The 20,538-nt window shown below is 39.0% G+C and overlaps 1 protein-coding gene across 1 annotated transcript in view; it reads left to right on the plus strand.

Moving 5' to 3' along the window:
• LOC122534056 (acid sphingomyelinase-like phosphodiesterase 3a) overlaps positions 1-16,889 on the plus strand; it is a gene marked incomplete at its 5' end in the record, with an annotated part of 27,081 nt that extends 10,192 nt beyond the window's left edge. The window contains 4 exons of the mRNA XM_043664341.1: positions 10,429-10,609; positions 12,712-12,821; positions 14,282-14,457; positions 15,939-16,889. Coding sequence (XP_043520276.1) covers positions 10,429-10,609; positions 12,712-12,821; positions 14,282-14,457; positions 15,939-16,191 — 720 coding nt within the window. The remainder of the gene's footprint in view (positions 1-10,428; positions 10,610-12,711; positions 12,822-14,281; positions 14,458-15,938) is intronic.
• Between the last annotated feature and the right edge of the window lie 3,649 nt (positions 16,890-20,538).

Here is a 20,538-nt window from a genome sequence, read left to right on the forward strand (position 1 = left end):
TTTTTTTTCGTTCCTCTAGAGGCGACGGATCGTTAAATTGTGTTATAACATGAGAACTATTACCGTTTTTGTATTTTTTACGCGTGGGAGATGTTTCACGTGTTTGTAGAACGACCGCTGAACTGTGGAATATTATATCAAAATTGCGCGGCGTTTTATTTTACGTTTCGTTAAAGACAGTTTTACGTTTCGTGGAAGGACAATTGTTACCTCTGACATTTGTTGTGACACGTGCATGCTCAATTAATATATACGCACGTATCGTTAACGTTATGCGTTTGAAAATTTTTATGGCATAACTGAAGAAATGGAATCTAAATAGAAAGTCATACGTTGCAATTGGACTGCGCATTTCCATGTCTTTCTGAGAATGTAATTGAGAAGAACAGAATCTTGGTAGAAAATTATTTTACGTACATTTTATCAAATGCGATAACAAACGTTATACTCTGAATATTTCACCGTGAGCATTTTCTTTCTCGTATTGCGAGTGATTTTGTGTTTCGAAATTTTCTACATAAAAATCTAATTATAATAAATACTCGACTATAATATCGATATATATATAATAATGTAATATGCAATATCCTGGATATTTCATATATTTTTGCATTTAGATGCATTGCACGTCACATTAGATTTTCTACAAACGCATAGAAATTCGCAGTCTGACTATAAATCGTACGATCATTAGCATACGTACGAAATAACATTCTCTTCGTAACTTGCTACGAATATCCTACGACCGTGTACTGTGCCCGTGAACGTGTACTTAAATTATCCTGTATAAACATAAAATTACAGAAGAGAACCGTCTAAAAAATTGAACGGACGGCAAGATGGATCTTGATAGTGTAATGATCAGTGCTAGTGTGTGTGTGTGTGTGTGTGATAGAGGAGAAACGAGACGCTGAGTGCCTACCTTTCTATGGTTCGTGCACGTAGAATTTGCGTCACTGGTGTACAATCGAAATGGGACATAGTACGCTTTCAAAGAATCTGCATATGATGGCGAGGTTTCACGTAGTCGTGTTTCGTACATATACGTTCGTTGCATTCGCTTGCACACGAACAGCACACTCGCAGACGAAAGAATGCTCGACGTCTTACAAATACGCAAGGTGTTCGGGCGTTACACTTGCCGGAAGAAGCTGTTCTATCTTTGCCAGAATACGTTACCCTTACAGGTTATCATGCAGAGTGATTTCACTTGATACACGAATTCCTTCTCGCGGCGAATTTTGTCGTTCGCTGATTATGACACGTTAAAAGTCGCGCGAAACACTCGCGCGAGGACGATCGATTTACGAAAATAATTTCGCAAGGATCTGTATAATAATTTCAGAAGGCGGGATTAAAGTGATTTCGTTCGATGCTCGAATCAATCGCTCTTCGCGATGGACCCTGTCATTCTAATTCGACAATTACGACGTGTCGCGCGTTGTAAAATATTGCACGAAGACGATCGATTTGAAAATAATTTTGTAAGAATTTATTTACCAGGTGGGATGAAAGTTACCTCGCTTGATGAATCGTTCTTCTGTCATTCTGGTTCAGTGATTATGGCGCGAGACGCGATGATCGATTAAAAAATTTTCATAAGAATGAAAGTAATTTCGTTTGACGTTTGAATCGTTCTTTAAAAGCATTTCTCTCGTTTTAATTCAGTAATTACGACACGGCATGATGAAATTAATGTTACTCCGTTGCAAAGAGTTTATCTACGAAGGAAATTATTTTTACGATCCTTCTTATCGAGTTTAACGTGGAAATGTACGCTTCGTATTTCCAGTTTGAAATTTAAAGTATCCCTGTTGCAGCTGTGAAATGTTTCAACAAGTAATGATATTTCGCACAAAAGAATATTTCAGAAGGAATAATAACTTTTAATCAACACTGCAGGAGAGAGTAGCTTGTGAAACTTTCATCGTCAATGCGAATACGATGTTTTTTTCTCCCGTATCCTCGTAAAGAGGTGCCTCGTTCCCTTTAACAAATTAAATTAAAGTAGAAATAATAAAATATTTTCAAAGGTCTCTGCGTTATCGTATTTTATACGAAAGAGTATGAAAACTATCATCTCAATAGCAGTTGTCTGAGATAGCTATCTTAACTTAATTAACGTTCTTATCATATTATATTCTGTCAGGAAACTAGCAGTCCATCTGTCAGACTGAATTTCAACTTTGAAGCTACCTGTTTTTTAAATATGTTGTTACTTTACATCAACAGAACTGTTCAAGCAGAGAGAGAGAGAGAGATCGCAAATTATTCCATCGCCATCTTAACGTCATAACAGCCTACTGTTAATATGCATGCAGAAAAAGCATAGAGTTATTACGAAATTGTACTTGGATATTGCACAACCGCTACTGCAGTTAACGTACGTAATAGCACGCCAGAATTTCTAAGAAAATCATTTGAATGTAAAACGAGTTAGTGACGCAATGATAAAGAAGAACCTTGGGAATGTGGTGAATTGTTTCAAGGAATTGATGTTTCAGCGTCATGGGACTCCTGGGGCCATTTTATGGTCTATCAAGCAATACGGTTCATAATAATCGTCCTATAAACTTGCTTCGAGTACATCGTTGATCTCGTTCTTACTTAGGATACTTGAAATGCGATGAAAAACTCTTTGAATGAACGTAAGTGGTTTCTAAACGCATGCAAACGGTCGTTAAAATACGCTGTTTGAATGTTTCATTTTTATCCCGCCAAACGGTGTCATGTTCTATAATTAAAAATAAGGAGAGAATGTTGCATAAACAAGGAAAATAAGGAGGAAACGTAAATAAGGAAAATGAAGAGAAAATGTTACATAAATAAGAAAACTAAGGAGAAAATGTTGCATAAATATAAGCTCGTAAATGCTGTATTAAACAGTTATAACAAAAATACGAAAATTATAAATTTATTCAATTAACTAACACAATTACATGTGTAATACTACAACATATAATAACATGTGTAATTACGATGATCGCTAATAACAAACACAACTTTACACGATTAAACATTGCCAAGACTTTCATTCAGAATTAAATCAGTTATTTATAAATTTTGTTATTTTTATTATAATTTAATGCAATTATGACTCTATGTTTATATAATATTTTTTTTCCTATTTTTAATCGTAGATTAAACCCTCTGACACGATTTGGCGGGCTAAAAATGAAACATCCCGTGTTTTTTTCGTCGCGCGATATTAAGCTGCATTTTCATCGAACAAAGTATTCACCGCAGATTCCTGTTTTCATTGTAACATTGTCACATCGCGACATGGATACTGATTGTGAATTACTGTATTTGAGCTCGAATAACAGATTAATTGATGACACTTATAGCATGAACATGCGTCGGTAAATAGCCAACTGATACAATTGCAAATATATAGAATGATGAAATGAAAGTAAGACGTATCGATGTATTCCTTTGATCCAACGATTAAATATGCAGTGGAATAAAAATTAAAAGAAATTATCTTCGTCGAGTCTAATATTAAATTGAAAATTTGTGATGAATTTAACAGAAAATTTTGTTACATTTCGTAGAATAAAAGAAAAAAAAAAAAAGAAATTGAAACTTTCAGTATGTGAATAGCTTCGCGACCAACTGTGTATCAATCATTTATTTATATTACTGATCATTTATATAGCATTATTAATTATTTATATGATATATCGAAACTACCATTACTACAGAAAAGAAATATTAAATTGTTCCAAAAGTTTCTTTCGTGATCTGCACGCAACGTGTTCAGATTTCCATGCAGAATTTGGTTGTTGGAATGTTCAACATCATCCTCCGTATTCTCCGGATATTGCCGCCGTTCGATTATTAACTTTGTTCCTTTTATTAAAAAATTTTCTTCGCGTCGAAAGATTCGATTTGGCAAACCACAGAATAAGATAGAAGCTAAGTTAATAGATCAGAATGGATCGTATACAATATATAACACGATATGAAACATGAAATATTCAATGCACAGTATGTTCATTATCTATCAAAACGAAACAAAACTCGTGGGACGATCCAGTAGTAGGGGAATTGAAAAATTTTTAACCTTCTCCGCGCGAAACGTTACGATGTTCTCTGATCGGCGACTGATTTCGTATTGTCGCGATTTTGGGAACAAAAGAACGCGTTCGTCAATTGCGCGAGAGAACGGAAAGTTCCAACGTTCTGTTCGAAATTCAGGGGGAAGTTTGGTAACTCTGTCAGCCGACGATAAGCCTGGGAAGTTGGCGTCGAGTTCTTCCGAAACTGGTGGATTTCTTTCCCCCGAGGTGAAATTCATCGGCCGTGTCGCGTCCGCGTGACACGATCACCCGTATACCGGTAAGAACAGCCCGACGCCCCGCGAAGAATTAATTTCCCGATACGTCGTGAGAGCGAAAAATGAAAAACGAGCTTAGCCTCGATACGTGATTTCGTGCGGAACAGCGGGCTCTGTTGAACGCGAGGGAAACCGCACGAAAACCGTACCACCGCGCGAACCGAGCTACCCGATTCTCTCTGCGCCGGGCACGAAATAGTTCAATTTCACGCCGCAAATCAGATTTTTTCGGGCTTCTTCTAATATACAAGCTGTCCCGCTCTGACGTGAACGAACGCCGTCCGATACGTACGAACAGAGACGGAGAGAGTCACTCGTTTTAAAAGGGAAGCTGTACGAGCACGGTGTACGAGCACGGAGTAGTCGCGACACGGTTTCTTTCCCAAAGATTGATCAAAAGGCAAGGAACGATGTATTGTGAACCACCCTCCCTCCCCTCCCCCCCTCCCTCTTCCAACTCCCAAACCCGCGACGGATGTTTAGACGTATTCGCCTCGAATTTCGGTCGCGTTCGAATTTCTCTCTCTCTCTCTCTCTCTCTCTCTCTCTCTACTTTGCCGCTGCTTGCGAAAGTTCCGTGGAACTATTTTTTTTTTTTATTTGGCCAGACTTGGCGTTCTTTGCTTTGTATGTACATACGTGCATACTCGGTGTTTGCCGGGAACTCAATAGCCGCTATTTGTATACAGGATGTCCCATTTGTATACTACCGAGAACGGAGTGATTCCACACGAGAGAACATGCGTATATCGAAAATACAGGAATACAGTTTCATTCGTTCAAGTCGCCATTTTGGAGGATGTCAAGTGATTTGAAAATTTATCAGGCCTCGTTGTGCTTGAATTTCGTAAATTCTAGACAGGAATGATTACGGGAATAAGAAGTAGCTGATCAAAGAATATTTGCAAGAATAAGTGAGAAATATGAAATAAAGTTTTTCAGTTTAAGGCTTCGTTTTCAATAAAAAAAAAAAAGAGTGTAAATTGCAGAGATTAAATTTCAGTACAGTTGATGAATCTTTAAACTTGATTTTCTTGGAAATGGAATCTTAAATGAAAATTGAAATTTATTCTTTATTTTCAGTTTATTTTTTTCATATAATGAATAATCCATTCTTTGCTTACACCTTCAACATTGAAACACAGTTTGCTTGTTGAACATAGGACTGAGATATGTACCGTTTATTAAAAAATATAAAAATTTCTGTAATTCAGATTATACAATAAAACGTATTCATCGTCAGAAAGACGAAAGTATATGTATTAGTATATTTAGTATATTTATTATTCATTAGTATTAAATATACTAAATATATTTATTATTAATATACTATACTTATAAAATATACTAAATATACTTATATTTAGTATATTAGTATATGTATTAGTATAGTATTAGTATATTTCATAGCAATTGTGTATAAAATACATATAATGGTACAATCAAACATGAGAGATTTATGACGAGCATAACCATTAGTTGTTCTATTAAATTTTAAAATATTCATTCATAAAAAGTTGAATAGAACATTTAATTAAACTCGTTTTGATTTCGTTCCATCTCAACGAAAAGGATAAATTCTTTGTATCTGTCCATAACGCATATTAACACTCGTTTAATGTGTCTTTCCTTTCTAAAGTTATTCACACATAAAAGTTGAATAGCGTGAAATTGGAGGCGATACTCGAGACAAAAGTATCGTTCCCTTTGTGTTTCGTATTTTTATTACAACGCTTTAGCAAAGCTTTGACCTACGTTTGTATAACATTTTCATGCACACGTGAACAATAGAGTCGAGTATTTCCTTATGGAAATGGGAAAATTGTTAGATGAAAATCACAGAAATACAAACAATAACATCCTCTTTGCAAATGAGAGTTATTAATTAAATCTTTTTTTCCAGAATTCTGAATCTATTCATTCTGAGGCACCTTAATATAAATTTTCTATCACACCTCAGAGCCTTGGTCTTCTGTTCTTATTATTTCGCTTATTATTATTACTGTTACATTACTATGTAAATATCTAATTGAAACGTTTTTTTTCTTTTTTTTTTTCTGAGGCAAAAACGTGGCGATGTGTCGAAGGATATATTTCGCATGTAAATATCCTGAAAATTTCTAACAGTGCCGTAGCCAGATTAACAATTTGCATAACTCGGTGGCAATAAAGCGCGCGAACGTTCTCCCTGGCGAGCGGCCGGGGAGAAATATTCTGGAAATTGAAACGGCGAATATTAAATATCGAGGCACGAAGCGCAAAGGTGTGCCGGATATCGCGAGTCACTGGCGCGACAAACTGCCAACCTCCGCGAAAATTCAACGACAGTGGCTGGGGGTTGGCTGGCCGAAAGGACAGCGCCAGGGGCAGCTAGGTCTCTCCCAGGATCTAGTATGTAATATTCGGGCGTGTGCAGCGCGTAACGAGACTACGCGAGAGAAGTAACCAATCGAGAAGAGGAGAGGAGAGGAGAGAAGAGAAGAGATATTTCGTGACACGTACGAAGGGAGCAGAATATACGGGCGAGTAATGTCTGGGAAGAGCGGCGAGGTCGTTCATGCCTACCGAACCGCGTAACACTTATCTCTTTCGGTGGGCAAAAGTTTCGTTCCCCCGGTGCCCGATCGACGGTATTCACCGTTTAAAGAAATCTACTTTTTCCCAACGGTGCAATTCGTTCAGAAGGAATCTCCGTGCGAATGGAAAAGGACTTTTTCCCCGTTCTTCCTTTCTTTTTTTTTTTTTTTTTTTTTTTCTCTTATCAGCTTAACGAGCTTTTCTTTATCCAACCGACAACGCTGCGCCATCCTCCCTCCCCCCACCTTTTTTCCCTTCTAGCTAGTGACACTGGCTTCTATTCTTCCGCCTAGCCGGAAGAACGTTCTCTCTTCTATTTTTCACCGGTCCCTGCATACCTTTCCCTTTTCCTGTATTCTTTGATTCCTTGCCTGCTTTCTCTCTGCATACGTATCATCCGTTGGCCGGTGAAGTCGTTCTTTTCTTTTCCTCCTTTTTTTTCTCTTCTTCTTCTTCTTCTTCCTTCGCATGAGAACGTCCCGCCCTTTGTTGCCTCTTCACCTTCACCTCTTAACCGGTCGTCATTTTTATCGTTTTGCACGGGCAGGTTTTTATTCCTCCTAATTCATACCGTCGGTTTCACCGTCACAATTTTCCCAGTTTCTTGTCTTTGCCCTAGCTCGATCTTTCTTTCTATCTGTCTGTCTGTCTGTCTTTCTTTCTCTCTCTTTTTCTTTATTTGGTCCACGGATTCTTCTCGTTCGAGGTTTTTCCGCGACGTCCGACTGTTTCTTTCGTCTTTCACTCTTCATTTTCTAGCCGTTCGTTTTCTATATTCCCCGCCACGTACGAGATTAACGCTTCTAGTTTGTCTTCTTCTTGTGACATGGAAATTTTTTGATCCTCGTCCGCTCCCGCCTCGCATGTGAATTAGCACGAGTATTTGCCCTGGTTTTTGTAAAAAGGTAGCTAGATCCTTCAAGGAAAATAGTGGAGAGTGGTACCTGTATTTAAAATAAACTGCAATGTTGGTATAGTTGAGTAATGCAGCAGGATACAGTTCGAAACAAGGATGGGAATTCAGAGAACAAAATTCTGACAGTACAAAAGTATGAATATAAATATGTACATACGTATAAATATAACTATAAATATATATATATATATGTATATTATACAATACGTATAGAATATATACTGATATACATAGTATATAGAATATGTATATTTGGGACAAAGCGACAGATCATTCAATATTATTTAATTTGATTTTTATAGTTATTCGCATGAGATTTCTCTTGTCGTGACATTGTCTTATCAAGTGCTCCTCATCCTAATGAAATTTCTTTTCTTCTAAATCATAAAAATGGTAGTGTCAATCATTTAGAGTATCTATTGAGAAGCGCAAGAGATAAAAGATTAAAATTCTCTCCGTCACTAAATTTAAGTTGTCTCCAGTCAGTTCTTTTAATACGTGTGAATTCTTGATGTTTCTCTTCGTGCCGATATGTTAATAATAGATTCATTATTTCACTATTCGCCACTAAGTGAGACACGTGTACTTTTCATTTGTTTGCGACTTGAGCAATTTTTCTTTAATTGGAATTACAAACTTCCGTTGAAAAGATTCGCTTGTGCGTTCTTATTGGTGCTTCCTTTTTCATAATTTTCAAGATATTTTTAATTACATTCTGACGTTCGTTATGAATAAATTTGCACTCGTCGCACATCGTCTGACAGATTGTATTAAAAAAATGTACTTAAAATCCCAGGATTAAACATTTTCGCGACGGAGAATTTGGCCAGAAAAGTTAAGAGTTCCAAAATTAAGTAATTTGATGAAATGAAAAATAAATTTTAGCAACTTTAGAAGTAATTAATAATTAATTTTAAAGTTATTCCCTTGCTGTCATCCCTTTCTTCGTTCATTTTACATGAAATCGAGCGGTGGCAGCCAGTTTACAAGCTTCAAATGCAGAAGCTTCGTTACAAGATCAGCGCCGACTGCGTTTAATTTCACGAACGTGCTCGATTAGGTATTTCATGGCAACTCGCGCTCCGGATTCGTATCTTGCGTTGATTCTGCAGCGCGGATAACGCTTACGGAATTCCGTTTACCAACGCTAACGAGAGAGTTGCTCATTACGTACGGTTACTGCGCGAGAGTGATTCCGTGAAACACTTCTTGCCGTTTAACGCGCCTACTTAATCGGAATTCCGTCGCTTGACAATTTTGACGGGGAGAAATATAGCGAATCAAATGCATTAAACTATCTCGAAATTCTATACAGAGTCTCAAGGGATCTCAAGAATGCGATCGAACTTTAACGATAATGAATGGATAATCGTTCGAGTGTCATAATTAGTACCAGATGAGAACCTTTGTGAATAATTTTCAGACTCGAAATGATAACTTTCCAGTTCTTCTTCCTTTTTTTTTTTTATAGAAATTTGATTGATTTTCATTTTTGATTAAAATATACGAATAATCTCGTTTAGGAGTTTCATTTTTTTGGATATAAGTGTCTAACATTGTCAAATGGAAAGAAAAAGATAGTATGTTCGTCAAAGTAAAAGATAATTTTCAGTACTGAATGTTAGAAACGCATTCGATACGAATCGATATAATACGTTTATGGGTCTGACTATAAGCGTCCTGATCTACTACGTTTCTATTTTGATTGAAGTTTTATACTTTAGTCGTGTATCTAACGTACGAAGTGATGTATTAAAAAAAAGTTTTAGTATCAAATATTACGAAGAACATATTCTTCTATCACATGTATACGTTCATACGTTCTGTATCACAAGCATTTATAATATCAACCGTTACGGTCGCCCTGGTTATTTGAAACTAAAAAACCAAAATCCATCTTAATTAGTATCAATACGGCTATCGCATGAACTACTGTTACATCGAAATTTCGAAAATTAAAGGAATGGCAACATTTTGAATTTAAAATATCGATTTTTCTTGTGCTTTTTATCCTTCGGGTGGTAAAAAAAAAAAAAAAAAAAAAAATAGAAAAAAACATCAGATTTTGAAATCCGTGCGATAAAGGTACATCCGGTGAAGATCTCCTCCAAATTTCAAGTCAATCGGTCAACTAAAACGTGAGATACCCCGTCAGCCAGTTCAAAAAGTATAGATTTGAGAAAAACACACTTGAAGTTTTTGTTACCCGTTGTTCATACTTACAATCAATCGAGCAGTACAGAAAACAAAATATTATAAAATCATAATAATATAAATAATGATATTATAAAATAAAATAAAATATAAAATAAAATAATTTTTGAGAGAAACACATTTGAAGTTTTTGTTAGCCGTTGTACAGAAATATTCATACTTACGTTGCGAGTAGTACCACCGTTTTCTTTAAACATCTATAACATTGAACGAATTCAAACAAATCCTTTTACACAGGCATTTTCGAAAGCGTATGATACTTTGAGAAAATGTAAAAAAATTGATGTTTTTACGCCGGATTACCAGAATACCCCCTTAAAAAAAAAAAAAAGAAATTGGTACGATTGAATTAATCCCCATATTTTGCGCTAATGTTTTTTAGGTTTACATCGTAGGCCACACGCCACCGGGGATAGACGATCGTCAGAGCGGTGCGGCGGTGTTGAGCGAACATCACAATACCAAATATCTCCAGGTGATCCGCTTGTACTCGGACATCATTCGCGGTCAGTTCTTCGGTCACTGGCACACGGACACTTTTCGCGTGGTTTATAGCGATACCGGTACGTGTACGTGTATGTGCGTGCATGTGCATGTGCATGTGCATGTGCATGTGTGTGTGTGTGTGTGTGCGTATACGTGTTGTCTCTTCTTGTTCGCAGTAGCGTGGCGGTCGAACGTGGCGGTGAATCAACCGTGGGGACGGTCGGATCGATGCGCAGGCATCGTCCAGCCACCCAAACCACGTTCCACCTTTCCACGGGTGCGCGGTTCACCAAGTGGCTGTTTCTCATTCTTTCTTCGTTTCCCGACTTGCCTTTTTTCTTTGTTTTTTTTTTTTTGGCCTCAACATCCAGCCTACCTTTCCTTCGTAGTTCGGAACTTCGCATTTTCAGCACACTCCCGGACTTTCTGCTTTTCTTTTCCTTTTCTCTTCCTCCCCCGTTTTTTTTTTTTTTTTTTTTTTTTTTGCGCGCGCGAGGAAACGCTTAACGCTCGACGCATCAAAATGGAAATGAAATCGACGCCCGTTGGCCCTTCACCGCCCTTCTTTCCCCTTGATTATTTTCCCATGCTGTTTCGCAAAACACTGTCTCGAAGCGAGCACCATTGATACACCGTATTCATTGATTCCGATGCTTTCGTACTCTTTTGTCACGGGTGACTTTGCTCTTATCGTATTCGGAGGCTTTAGCGCCTTTGTCGCTGGCGGACTGTAAAGCGAGTCTTTGTTGGCGATTCGACGACGTGACGGTTTGACTTTCTTAACGATCCGACACGTATTGGCCGACTTCGAAAGGCGTCCCAGTTCGGACACAAAGAGAGAGAAAGAGAAAAAAAAAAGAAAGAAGAAAAAAGCAGCGTCCCTCCGCTGCTTTATTATCAACTTACGTCACGGATGCGGCTTGACAGTAAAATCTATAAAATGCATTAAGCTTTGAGCAGGTAATTATTCCTATGTAGTTGCCGTAATGTGGATGTCGATCGATTGTAATCTAACGAGAGCAATTTATTTCGATGTCGTAGGATCAAAGAAAAGTTGAAATGTTGAAAGATCTCTTTGGAAGATTCCAGCCGAAACAATTCTGCTCTAGAGGCACTTCCGGTCAAAATTACTAAGGACACCTTTCATTTTTAATATCAGTACAAGTTTCTAAATTGCACGCGTTGTTGATTTTGTGACTCAACTTACGTCACGCGAAGTAACGTCACTTTGTTTTTCAAATTTTTTGAAATAAACTAATGCAGATCTTTCCTCAGGATTTTAGAAATGGTCTAGTCTAATTTAAAAGTTTTACCTTCGATATTAAGTCGACTGTGACATTTTTATTGAACTTCTCTGCTATTAATTGATTTTTGACACATTGTAAAGAATTTTTTAAATGATTTCATGTATATAGTAGAGCATTTTTAATTTTTCGATCTCGGATGAGTCTCTAGTTATCTAGATAGATATTTTGTTCTGATGAATATTCGAAATATCCGCGTAAAGAAGGTTCTTCTCTATTCGCGTGGTAAATTAAATAAAAATAAAAACTCTCTTTTCTAGCGATTAGAAAACATTCAATTTACGTGCCTCTCAATATATCGCGAGGAATCGTTGTCGCATTAAAATGATATAAACGGTACTTTCAAATATCATCAGGATGTAGAGGCATGATGAACGGTCAGTTTTACCAATCGTTTCTCTCGAATGCATTTAAAATATCGCGCGATCGTTTCTCAAAAATAACTTCGACGATCGAGTAGTATAAATCCTCGACGGAGCACCCTAGCCGGAAAGAGCGTGATCGTGAAGGTAGGATGGTACGATTTTACGACGCGTTGTACAGCATTCGTACATTCTGTCACGAGCCCCGCTCGTATTTTCCACGGCGTTCCTTCATCGTAACGTAACGGCGCGGAGGTCACGAGCGATAATCGATAAATTCCGTGCGTGTGTCGCCCAATAGCCAGAATACTTTTCCAACCGTTTCGCAGTCCGCTTTATCAGTCACGCCAGCGAGTTTCAAAACGTTCCGAACCCTTTTTACCTTCGCCTGCCTTAATATCCCGCCTCGTTTGCCCACGAACATGTATCGTATGTACATATATGTATACGTCGCGAAACTGGAATTCGGTGAATAATCGATTTCACGTCATGGTGGACGTTTGTGTCGTCTAGGTCTGCCAGTATCGTGGATAATGATGGCGCCGAGTATATCGCCGAGCACGCCAGGAGGCCCCAACAATCCAGGTTTAAGATTGTACAAATTCGAGACGACCACCGGTCAGGTAGGTTGAGGTTCAAACCACTTTAACGCCACGTGACGTTCAATAATTTCTGCCCGATCTGCGCGACAACAATTACGATCGTCTACTACGATCACTCGACGAAGGATTTTGTCTGCACTAAGGAAGATTTCGATCCTCAGGATCACGGTGGATGTACAAGTTACGGGGAAAAAATTTTCAATGTCCACGAAGATATATTGAATTTGTAAAATCTTCGAACGAAGGGTTGGCAAGGTTTATTAAGGGAAAGTTTTGTTTTTTTAATATATTTATATTCGACATATTGTAGTGTAATTTTTGAAACAAGTAATAATTATTTTATTATTGATTCTAATCTGGACTAGACATTCAAAGGGTTAAGCTATTATAATTTCACGGGGAAAAATTCCACCTAGGCTCATTTTAAAGCGCGAAGCTTCTCTGACGACACTTTAAACTCGTTCTTTTGAAAGATGCTTTTTAAAACATCATTTTAAAGATACGTTGTTTCTCGAAAATTTTGCAAATTTCAGGAAATCTTTTTGACGACGATTCTTTCTTTTCTTCACGAAGTTACAAAAGTTTACACGTGCCGAATACTTTCCACACTCGTTGTACATAATTTCTCGACCGAAAGAGCCACGGGAATATATACAGGGTGTCATGTAACCGGTGGTGATTCTACATGAGAAACTGAATAAAAAATACAGAATAAAATTTCTTCACACGAAGCTTTGTTTCCGAGAAAAATGGTTTTGTATGTTTATCGAGTACGCGTGCACTTGATCAAGATTCAATTCAACGAAATTTCATTATTATTTCTACTAACATTTGTAAACATTCCCAATCCGAGGACACAGAATGTCTTTTCATTAATTATTTTTACTTTAAAAAAATTGTTGGAAGTGATGTCCACGTTGTTGCATGCATAACTGTTCTCTTCTTATTAAATTTCTACGAACATTTTCTAATGTGTTACTTTGTAGTTTCAATGTTGCAAACGTTATAATAATTTTCTCTTTCAACTGTTCAACGTTCGCTATGTCGCTAGAACACATCATAGATTGAACATGATCCCATAAGTAAAAATCCAACGGAGATCGTAGCGGCCAAGGTATTCTTCCATTGGGGCCGATCCAATATTGGTAGTTTTCGTTTAAAAAAAATTTCTCATTTCACGACTGAAATGCGATGGTGCTCCATCTTGTTGGTAAATTAAATTTCTTCGAATTTCAAGAGGAATGTCTTCCAATAATTGAGTTGAATCTTGATCGAGCGTACTCAATAAACATTCAAAGCTATTTTTCTCGGGAACGAAGCTTCGTACGAAAAAATTTTAATCCATATTTTTTCACTCAGTTTTTCATGTAGAATCACCACCTTTCCGCTTGTACCACCAGTTACATGACACTCTGTGTATATATATATTATATAGGATTCGTCGACGACCTATCCTCTCCTCTCTGTTCTGTCGTGTTCAGGTGCTGGATTATACGCAGTACTATCTTAATCTGCCGGACGCGAATTCAATCGGGACGGCAAACTGGTTGCCCGAGTACTCTCTGCTCGAGTACTACGAACTTCAGGAAATTACGGCGATCGCTCTTCACGACCTGGCCGACCGGTTCACGCAACTCAATGATTATGCTTTCGTCAGGTAGGTAAACGGCTCGACCGACAAATTTTTCCATCTGTCCGGGTCGGGATACGTGACCGCGATCGTATCGTGGACAGGCATCATCGATCATCCGGGGTTTCCAGCGCACCCTTTCCTTCCCTTCTGGTCCCTACGGCTCGAGTATCTCGCGCAGGAAAAAGAAAAAAAAAGGAAAAAAAAAAAAGAGAGAAGAATTGGAACGTTACTTTGACATATTTCCACCACTTTGGCGTTTCTCGGTCGTTTTTTCTTTTTTTTTTTTTTTTGATTTTTTTTTTTCAGGAATTTTTTTGATTGGTTTCGTGCGATCGACTTTTTNTGATTTTTTTTTCGTTTGGTCCTCCGTTTGTTTGCTGCTGCGTGGTACGCGAATTCTGTAATTTCCGGGACTTTGCGAGATATCGTGAGTCGTATCTCGTGCAGTTTTTGCAAAGAAATAAAGCAACGTTGGTGCGCTAACCAAAAAAAAAAAAAAAAGAAAACAAAATTTTTTACTACTTCCCTTGCTTTTAGCCTCGTGTTCGAGCATTCCCAAAGCTTTTGAAAATTTTGCCAACGGTTCTCTAACGGATCTCGAAACGACAAAAATATGTTTCTCCCTTTCGACGAAACACTTTTACATCGATTCGATTATTTGTTTCGACGTATATATATATATATATATATAAACGCAAATTGATCCCAAATCTGGATTATAAAGTTAGCTCTTTTCGTAAAAAGTAAAGCTTTTTTTACCTATTTCTGTGTTGTCGAAATGTTATCGACGAAGCATGTTAATTTACTTGTAGCTAAAAAAAAAAAAAAATAGAGACGTATTTCCAAACGATGAAAAATTGATTGCAATCGAAGGTAACAGTCCAGACAGAATTCTGCCTGACTATAAACTCCACAAAAAATTCTTTCAAAGCTCGCAGCAACGTTCAATCTTCGCGGCGTAATTGAATTTCCCTTTAATTTCGCTTTCAAGGCGAGGCCTCGTGTCCATCCCCTCGGTCGTGTCGCGGTCTCGTGAAACGCGCGATATCGCACGACCTTGAAAACTTGTCCACGCCGGTTCGAGTAACGGGATGACTGACGTAAGTTGTTCGTGACAAAGTTGCGCGACCACGCAGCACCTGTACCCTGTAGGGATCGATGTGCAGGGGATGGCGCTCTGTCACTCTGCGGCCGTTAGGTTTACGTGATCCAACGCGGAGCAGCGATCGCAAGAGAGGCGGAGGCTCTCTGTGTGACAGAGCCGTGTCGGCTGCATTAATAATTTCCATATTTCTCGGCGATAATTCAGCCGGTGGTTGACGCTGATAACTGTCCACCATTTTCAACCCCAATCGCGTCATTGCGATGCTAATGATTATTCCGATACGATGGCTCTCAGAGAGCGTAGTCTCTCAACAATCAGAGAGAGAGAGAGAGAGAGAGAGACAGAGTTTCGTCCGGCTGATTATCTTCCCGCGCACGCGGGACTGCTTCAATTCCTGTAGATACTACGCGGCCAACACGGTCTCGTTGCCGCGGGAAGTGGAGCAGATTTGGGGCTGCGGAGGACCGCTGAACGTAGTTTGCGCCCTTCATCATTACTGCACGGTCACCCGGCTGAATCCGGAATCCTACAAGGAATGCTACTCGTCGTACGCGTTAACGTTCGCATCCACCGGACCATCCACGCCGCGTCTCTACTTCTCGCTGCACCTGCTCGTCCTGCTGGTCTGCGCGGAGTTGCTGAGGTATCGGTAGGTTGCGATCCGTATCCCACCATCCGGCGAAAGATCACTGCCACTGCGACGTTACGCAACTGCCCGGAACGCAGCTCCCTGCTCTTCCTCGCGCTTCGTCGTTGTCGTCGTTGTCGCGCGAACGATCGACCGACCCCGGACGACTGCCAGAGCGCGTCGGCGTTCTCTCCTCGTCGTCCCGTCGTGGCGACGACGTTCGTTCGCAACGAGCAGCCGGGGAATAGAGAAGGGAAGGGAGCGATATACGATATGTACCGCAGCGAGCGATTCACTTTGTCTCTGTGTCTGCCTCGGTGTCTGTCTCTTTGTCCGCGTCTTCTCTCTGTCGTGTCACGCGTACACCGGTTTGGGGACGTTCACCAGGAAAATGGGACTTGCCGGCGTCACGCCGATCTCGCGTCACACGTACCGCGGGGGATTCCGCTCGGTGGCAAGCCGGAAGCCAGCGTTCACCCCCGTGCTCGACTACTATGTGTGTGTACACACCGGATCGAGCCGAGAGCTTCGATAATCGCCTGGTAGCAGTAACGAATCGTGTGTGTCGTTTGATCACTCGGTCTCACTCGAGATTTCACGGATCTCCGGCTTGATTTGCTCAGTTGGCGGTGGTTGGAGGTGGTTCTCGATCTGTATCGCGAAACGAGAGAGGGAGACGATCGACAGGGTAACCCTGAAACGTAAACACTCGGCTCCAACCAAGAAAAAAAAAAAAAGAAAAAAAAAAGCGAACGAGAAAAGAAACGAAATCGATGAAACCTTGATGTTGTACTTGCTTCTCTTAAACGTTTGTGTGCGTTGTTTTAACACGAGAGAGATTCGTATATATATATATATATATATATATATATATATATATATATATATATATATATATATATATATATATATATATATATATTTGTTAGGGTGCGCGCCTAATATCAGCCGCGGAAACACAAAATGAACGATGCACGTGTGTGTGACGGAGTGTTACGCGATGTGAACGAAACCACCACGATCGATCTCGTGGACCTCGTTGATTTTTTTCGGTGGATGTCGCGCGACTGTCGCGAGTCCCACCCGTTAACCCGGAAGCGACGTCGGTGACACCGGGACGACTGCGTCCAAGCGTTCTTAGCTTGAGGAACCGTTATGTTCGTACCACCATTTCGCGATTGTCGGAACAATACAGTATTTCTTAATAAACGAGTCATGGATTTGTAACTGCCAGCTCTGAGTTATTTTAATCCAAACACACTGCCATCCCTGCTGTTCCTTTCGACCGGACACGTTCCTGGAACGAGAGAATTTTAAACAAGGATAAGTATTTTTACGATATGTGAAATAAATGAATAAGTCCAATATTTTTACGTAAAATACGCGTCTGCGCGTAAGAAAAGTATTTTACGTATAGCCAACACCACGCGTAGTATTTTAATACTTTTATTTTTATCCCTTTTATCAAGCTATGCTTTCGATACAATTTATCAACAAGAGAAATATCCTAAAGGTCAGGCAAGAATGATGACTGATTGACTTCGATGGAGTAGCTGCCACTTTCAGATGATTTTCTGCGAGAATGTAGTACGATCTAATAGCCTGGAAAATAAAATGAAGATAGATCCAATCCGAAGATAGATATCGATCCTTATTTCTACCTTCTGACTTTGTCTTTGTCACATAAAATTAATCACGTCATATCTTGGCGTCGTGTTACGTACATTTCTAATATCTCTGACATTTTCGAATCTTCAAGTTGCTTCGCAACATTTGCTTGTTACCGCCGCTTTCAAAGTTTACGCTTTCTGAAAATTTCGCGCACCGAAGGCTCCGTTCAAGAGGAAATATTACCGCCTCGGGGCACTCCGCCGAGCAAACTGTAATATTGATCTTACCGATTTTGCCAAAGTTATGAATATGAATATACTTTAACACTGGATTAGCGAAATATTAAAATAAATTTCAAATCTAATTACTTATTCGTAATACCGGCGAAGTTTTGTTTATAAAATGGGGTCGAGTATTCTTTCAGTATTCCGAACATTCAATGAATAATTTATCGAGTCCGAACGACTGCTCGTTTGGACTTGAATTTTGTCAAAGAAGAGGACGAGCAGAAAGAACGAAGAACAGTAGCGAAGCAATTTAAAAACATGTTGCTTCCACGAGAATTTTGGTAAATGCACAAACTACAGTTATTACCAGTTTGAAATATCACAATCCGTACGTATTATTAATAATATAAGAGATTCATCCGTACATATTATAAATCCGTACAGATCTGAAATACACAACAATCTAAAACATAACTACCACTGCCAGTACAGAATTAAGAACGAGGAGGACAAATCTACGATCTTTAGAATCTCAAGATTCGACGTCTCTTTTCCACCTCAGCTCGAATTTAGGTAAACAGAAATTGTCAATTTTTCATTTGTTGATTGTAATCAATCTTGGTTTTTAAATCTGTATCAATCAATATTACAATTCAAAACGTAACCATCACCTGCCAATGATTGACACAGAATTGAAAATGGCGGAAGACGAATTTACGATCTTCAGAATCTCAAGGTGATCTCTTTTCCACTTCAGTTCGTGACGGTTCCGTCGCCGACGGAATTTTCGATATGTTACGAATGGTAATGAACAATAATGGTATCCACCTTGGTGAAGCGTGAGCGTGAGCGAGCAATCTCGACATGCAATCAAAAGGGAAACAACGTTGGACAATGTAATTTAATGAAAAGTCGACACGAACGAGGAGATTTATGCGACGGTTACTTGTTTCTTTATCTTTTTTTTTTTTTGTCGTTTTTTTTTCGTCATTCCGTGACCGAATGTGCGTTTGCCTCGCTAATTCCATCGTCCGAGGTTCGACGTGTAATTTTCTTTCTCGATTACACTGTCTGACGAATTTTCTCTTTTTCTTTTTTTTCATCTTTTTAATAGCGAATAGACACGAGGGTCACGTTTGATGAGCTTCGTTAAACTGTCTCGCTTTCTCGTTTGGAAATTATTTTCCTCGATAGTTTCCGAAAAAATGTTCTGTTCTATCGCGTGCTACGGTCGGTTTTCACACTCTCAGTTTTTGAAATAAATTGGAAAATGTCAGAAAAATTGGCGAAAAATTGAAAATTCTGATCACTTGAATGGTTGATTAATCATATTTAACAAGGACACACATATATTGCGTTTGGAATAGTTTATAGAATTATCAAAAGCAAATTCCTTATCCTTCATCGTTCAAACAGATTCAAAGTTCAAAACTTGCTTTCCCTTTCCAGAATTGAATTTCTCGCAATCGAGAGAGTGATAGAGAAGAAGATGATTCTCAGATTCGTAATCGACGAATGCAGAAACACGTAAAAAAAAAAAAAAATTATTCGTTCTAAAAAAAATTTTCTTATCGAGTAACAGAACAGATAAGTCGAAAAACTCTTTTCCAGTTTCTCAGAAGTTTCTCAGGAAGATAGTGGAAACTACGCCACAGTAAAAATCCGTAAGAAGTTGATCATTCGCTTTAACTAAAAAAATCTTCTCTCCTCGAGATATTAAAAAGACAGAGAAGAATGGACGACGATTAAGTCCAAAGTTAAAGACTCGTTTCTCTTTTACGAAATCGAATTTTTCAAAGACTTATCGAGAACTTGTTGTTCACTCGAAGAAAAAATTTTTTCCTATCCCGTTGGTGTTATCAGAAAAGCAGAAAAGGAGAACGTTGTTGCTTTCTCGTTTTTCCTTTTCTCTTTTTCATCTTTATCCCCGTTTACGAGCACGAGCGAAACTGGCCGGTGGTAGTTCTTAAACGAGCTACCACCGATGCTCGGTTAGCAGGAATTCACAATTTACTCGGATAACAAGATAGGCTAGCTAGGATCTCAATTAATTCCGCAGTTACTATAGCCGGCTAGTAGCTAGCCAACTTCCGTAAACGAGCTCCGTCTCGTGCACGTGGTGACAGCAAATATGAAGATAAGTCGTTCATTAACACGAAACGGACATTCAGCGGAAAATGTCGAGAATTTTCAGCGACGTAACGAGACCCAGGGCTTTTCCGTTGCGAAACTGTATCAGAGGAAAGGACCGAGCTTCCTCTCTATCTCTCGTTCCCTACCACTCTTTCTCTCTCTCGGACTGTTGCTGCTTCGCGGCGAGTCGTTTAGAACGGTCCTGTACCACCGGGTAAATTAATATTCTCCGAGCGTCTAATAAGTGTAGCGGCGGATGAGTAAAAACGCGTCGTAAATGAAGGTTTTTGTCCGTTACATCTACTAGCCAGAATCAGCTGGTCGTTCTTCTTGGCTATTTACGAACGACATCTCCCCCTCCTCTTTTCTCTTTCTTCTTCTTCTCTTTTTTTTTTTTTTTT

Source organism: Frieseomelitta varia, unplaced genomic scaffold, assembly GCF_011392965.1.
Source record: "Frieseomelitta varia isolate USP_RPSP 00005682 unplaced genomic scaffold, Fvar_1.2 scaffold_570, whole genome shotgun sequence".
In the NCBI taxonomy this organism is placed as follows: domain Eukaryota; kingdom Metazoa; phylum Arthropoda; class Insecta; order Hymenoptera; family Apidae; genus Frieseomelitta; species Frieseomelitta varia.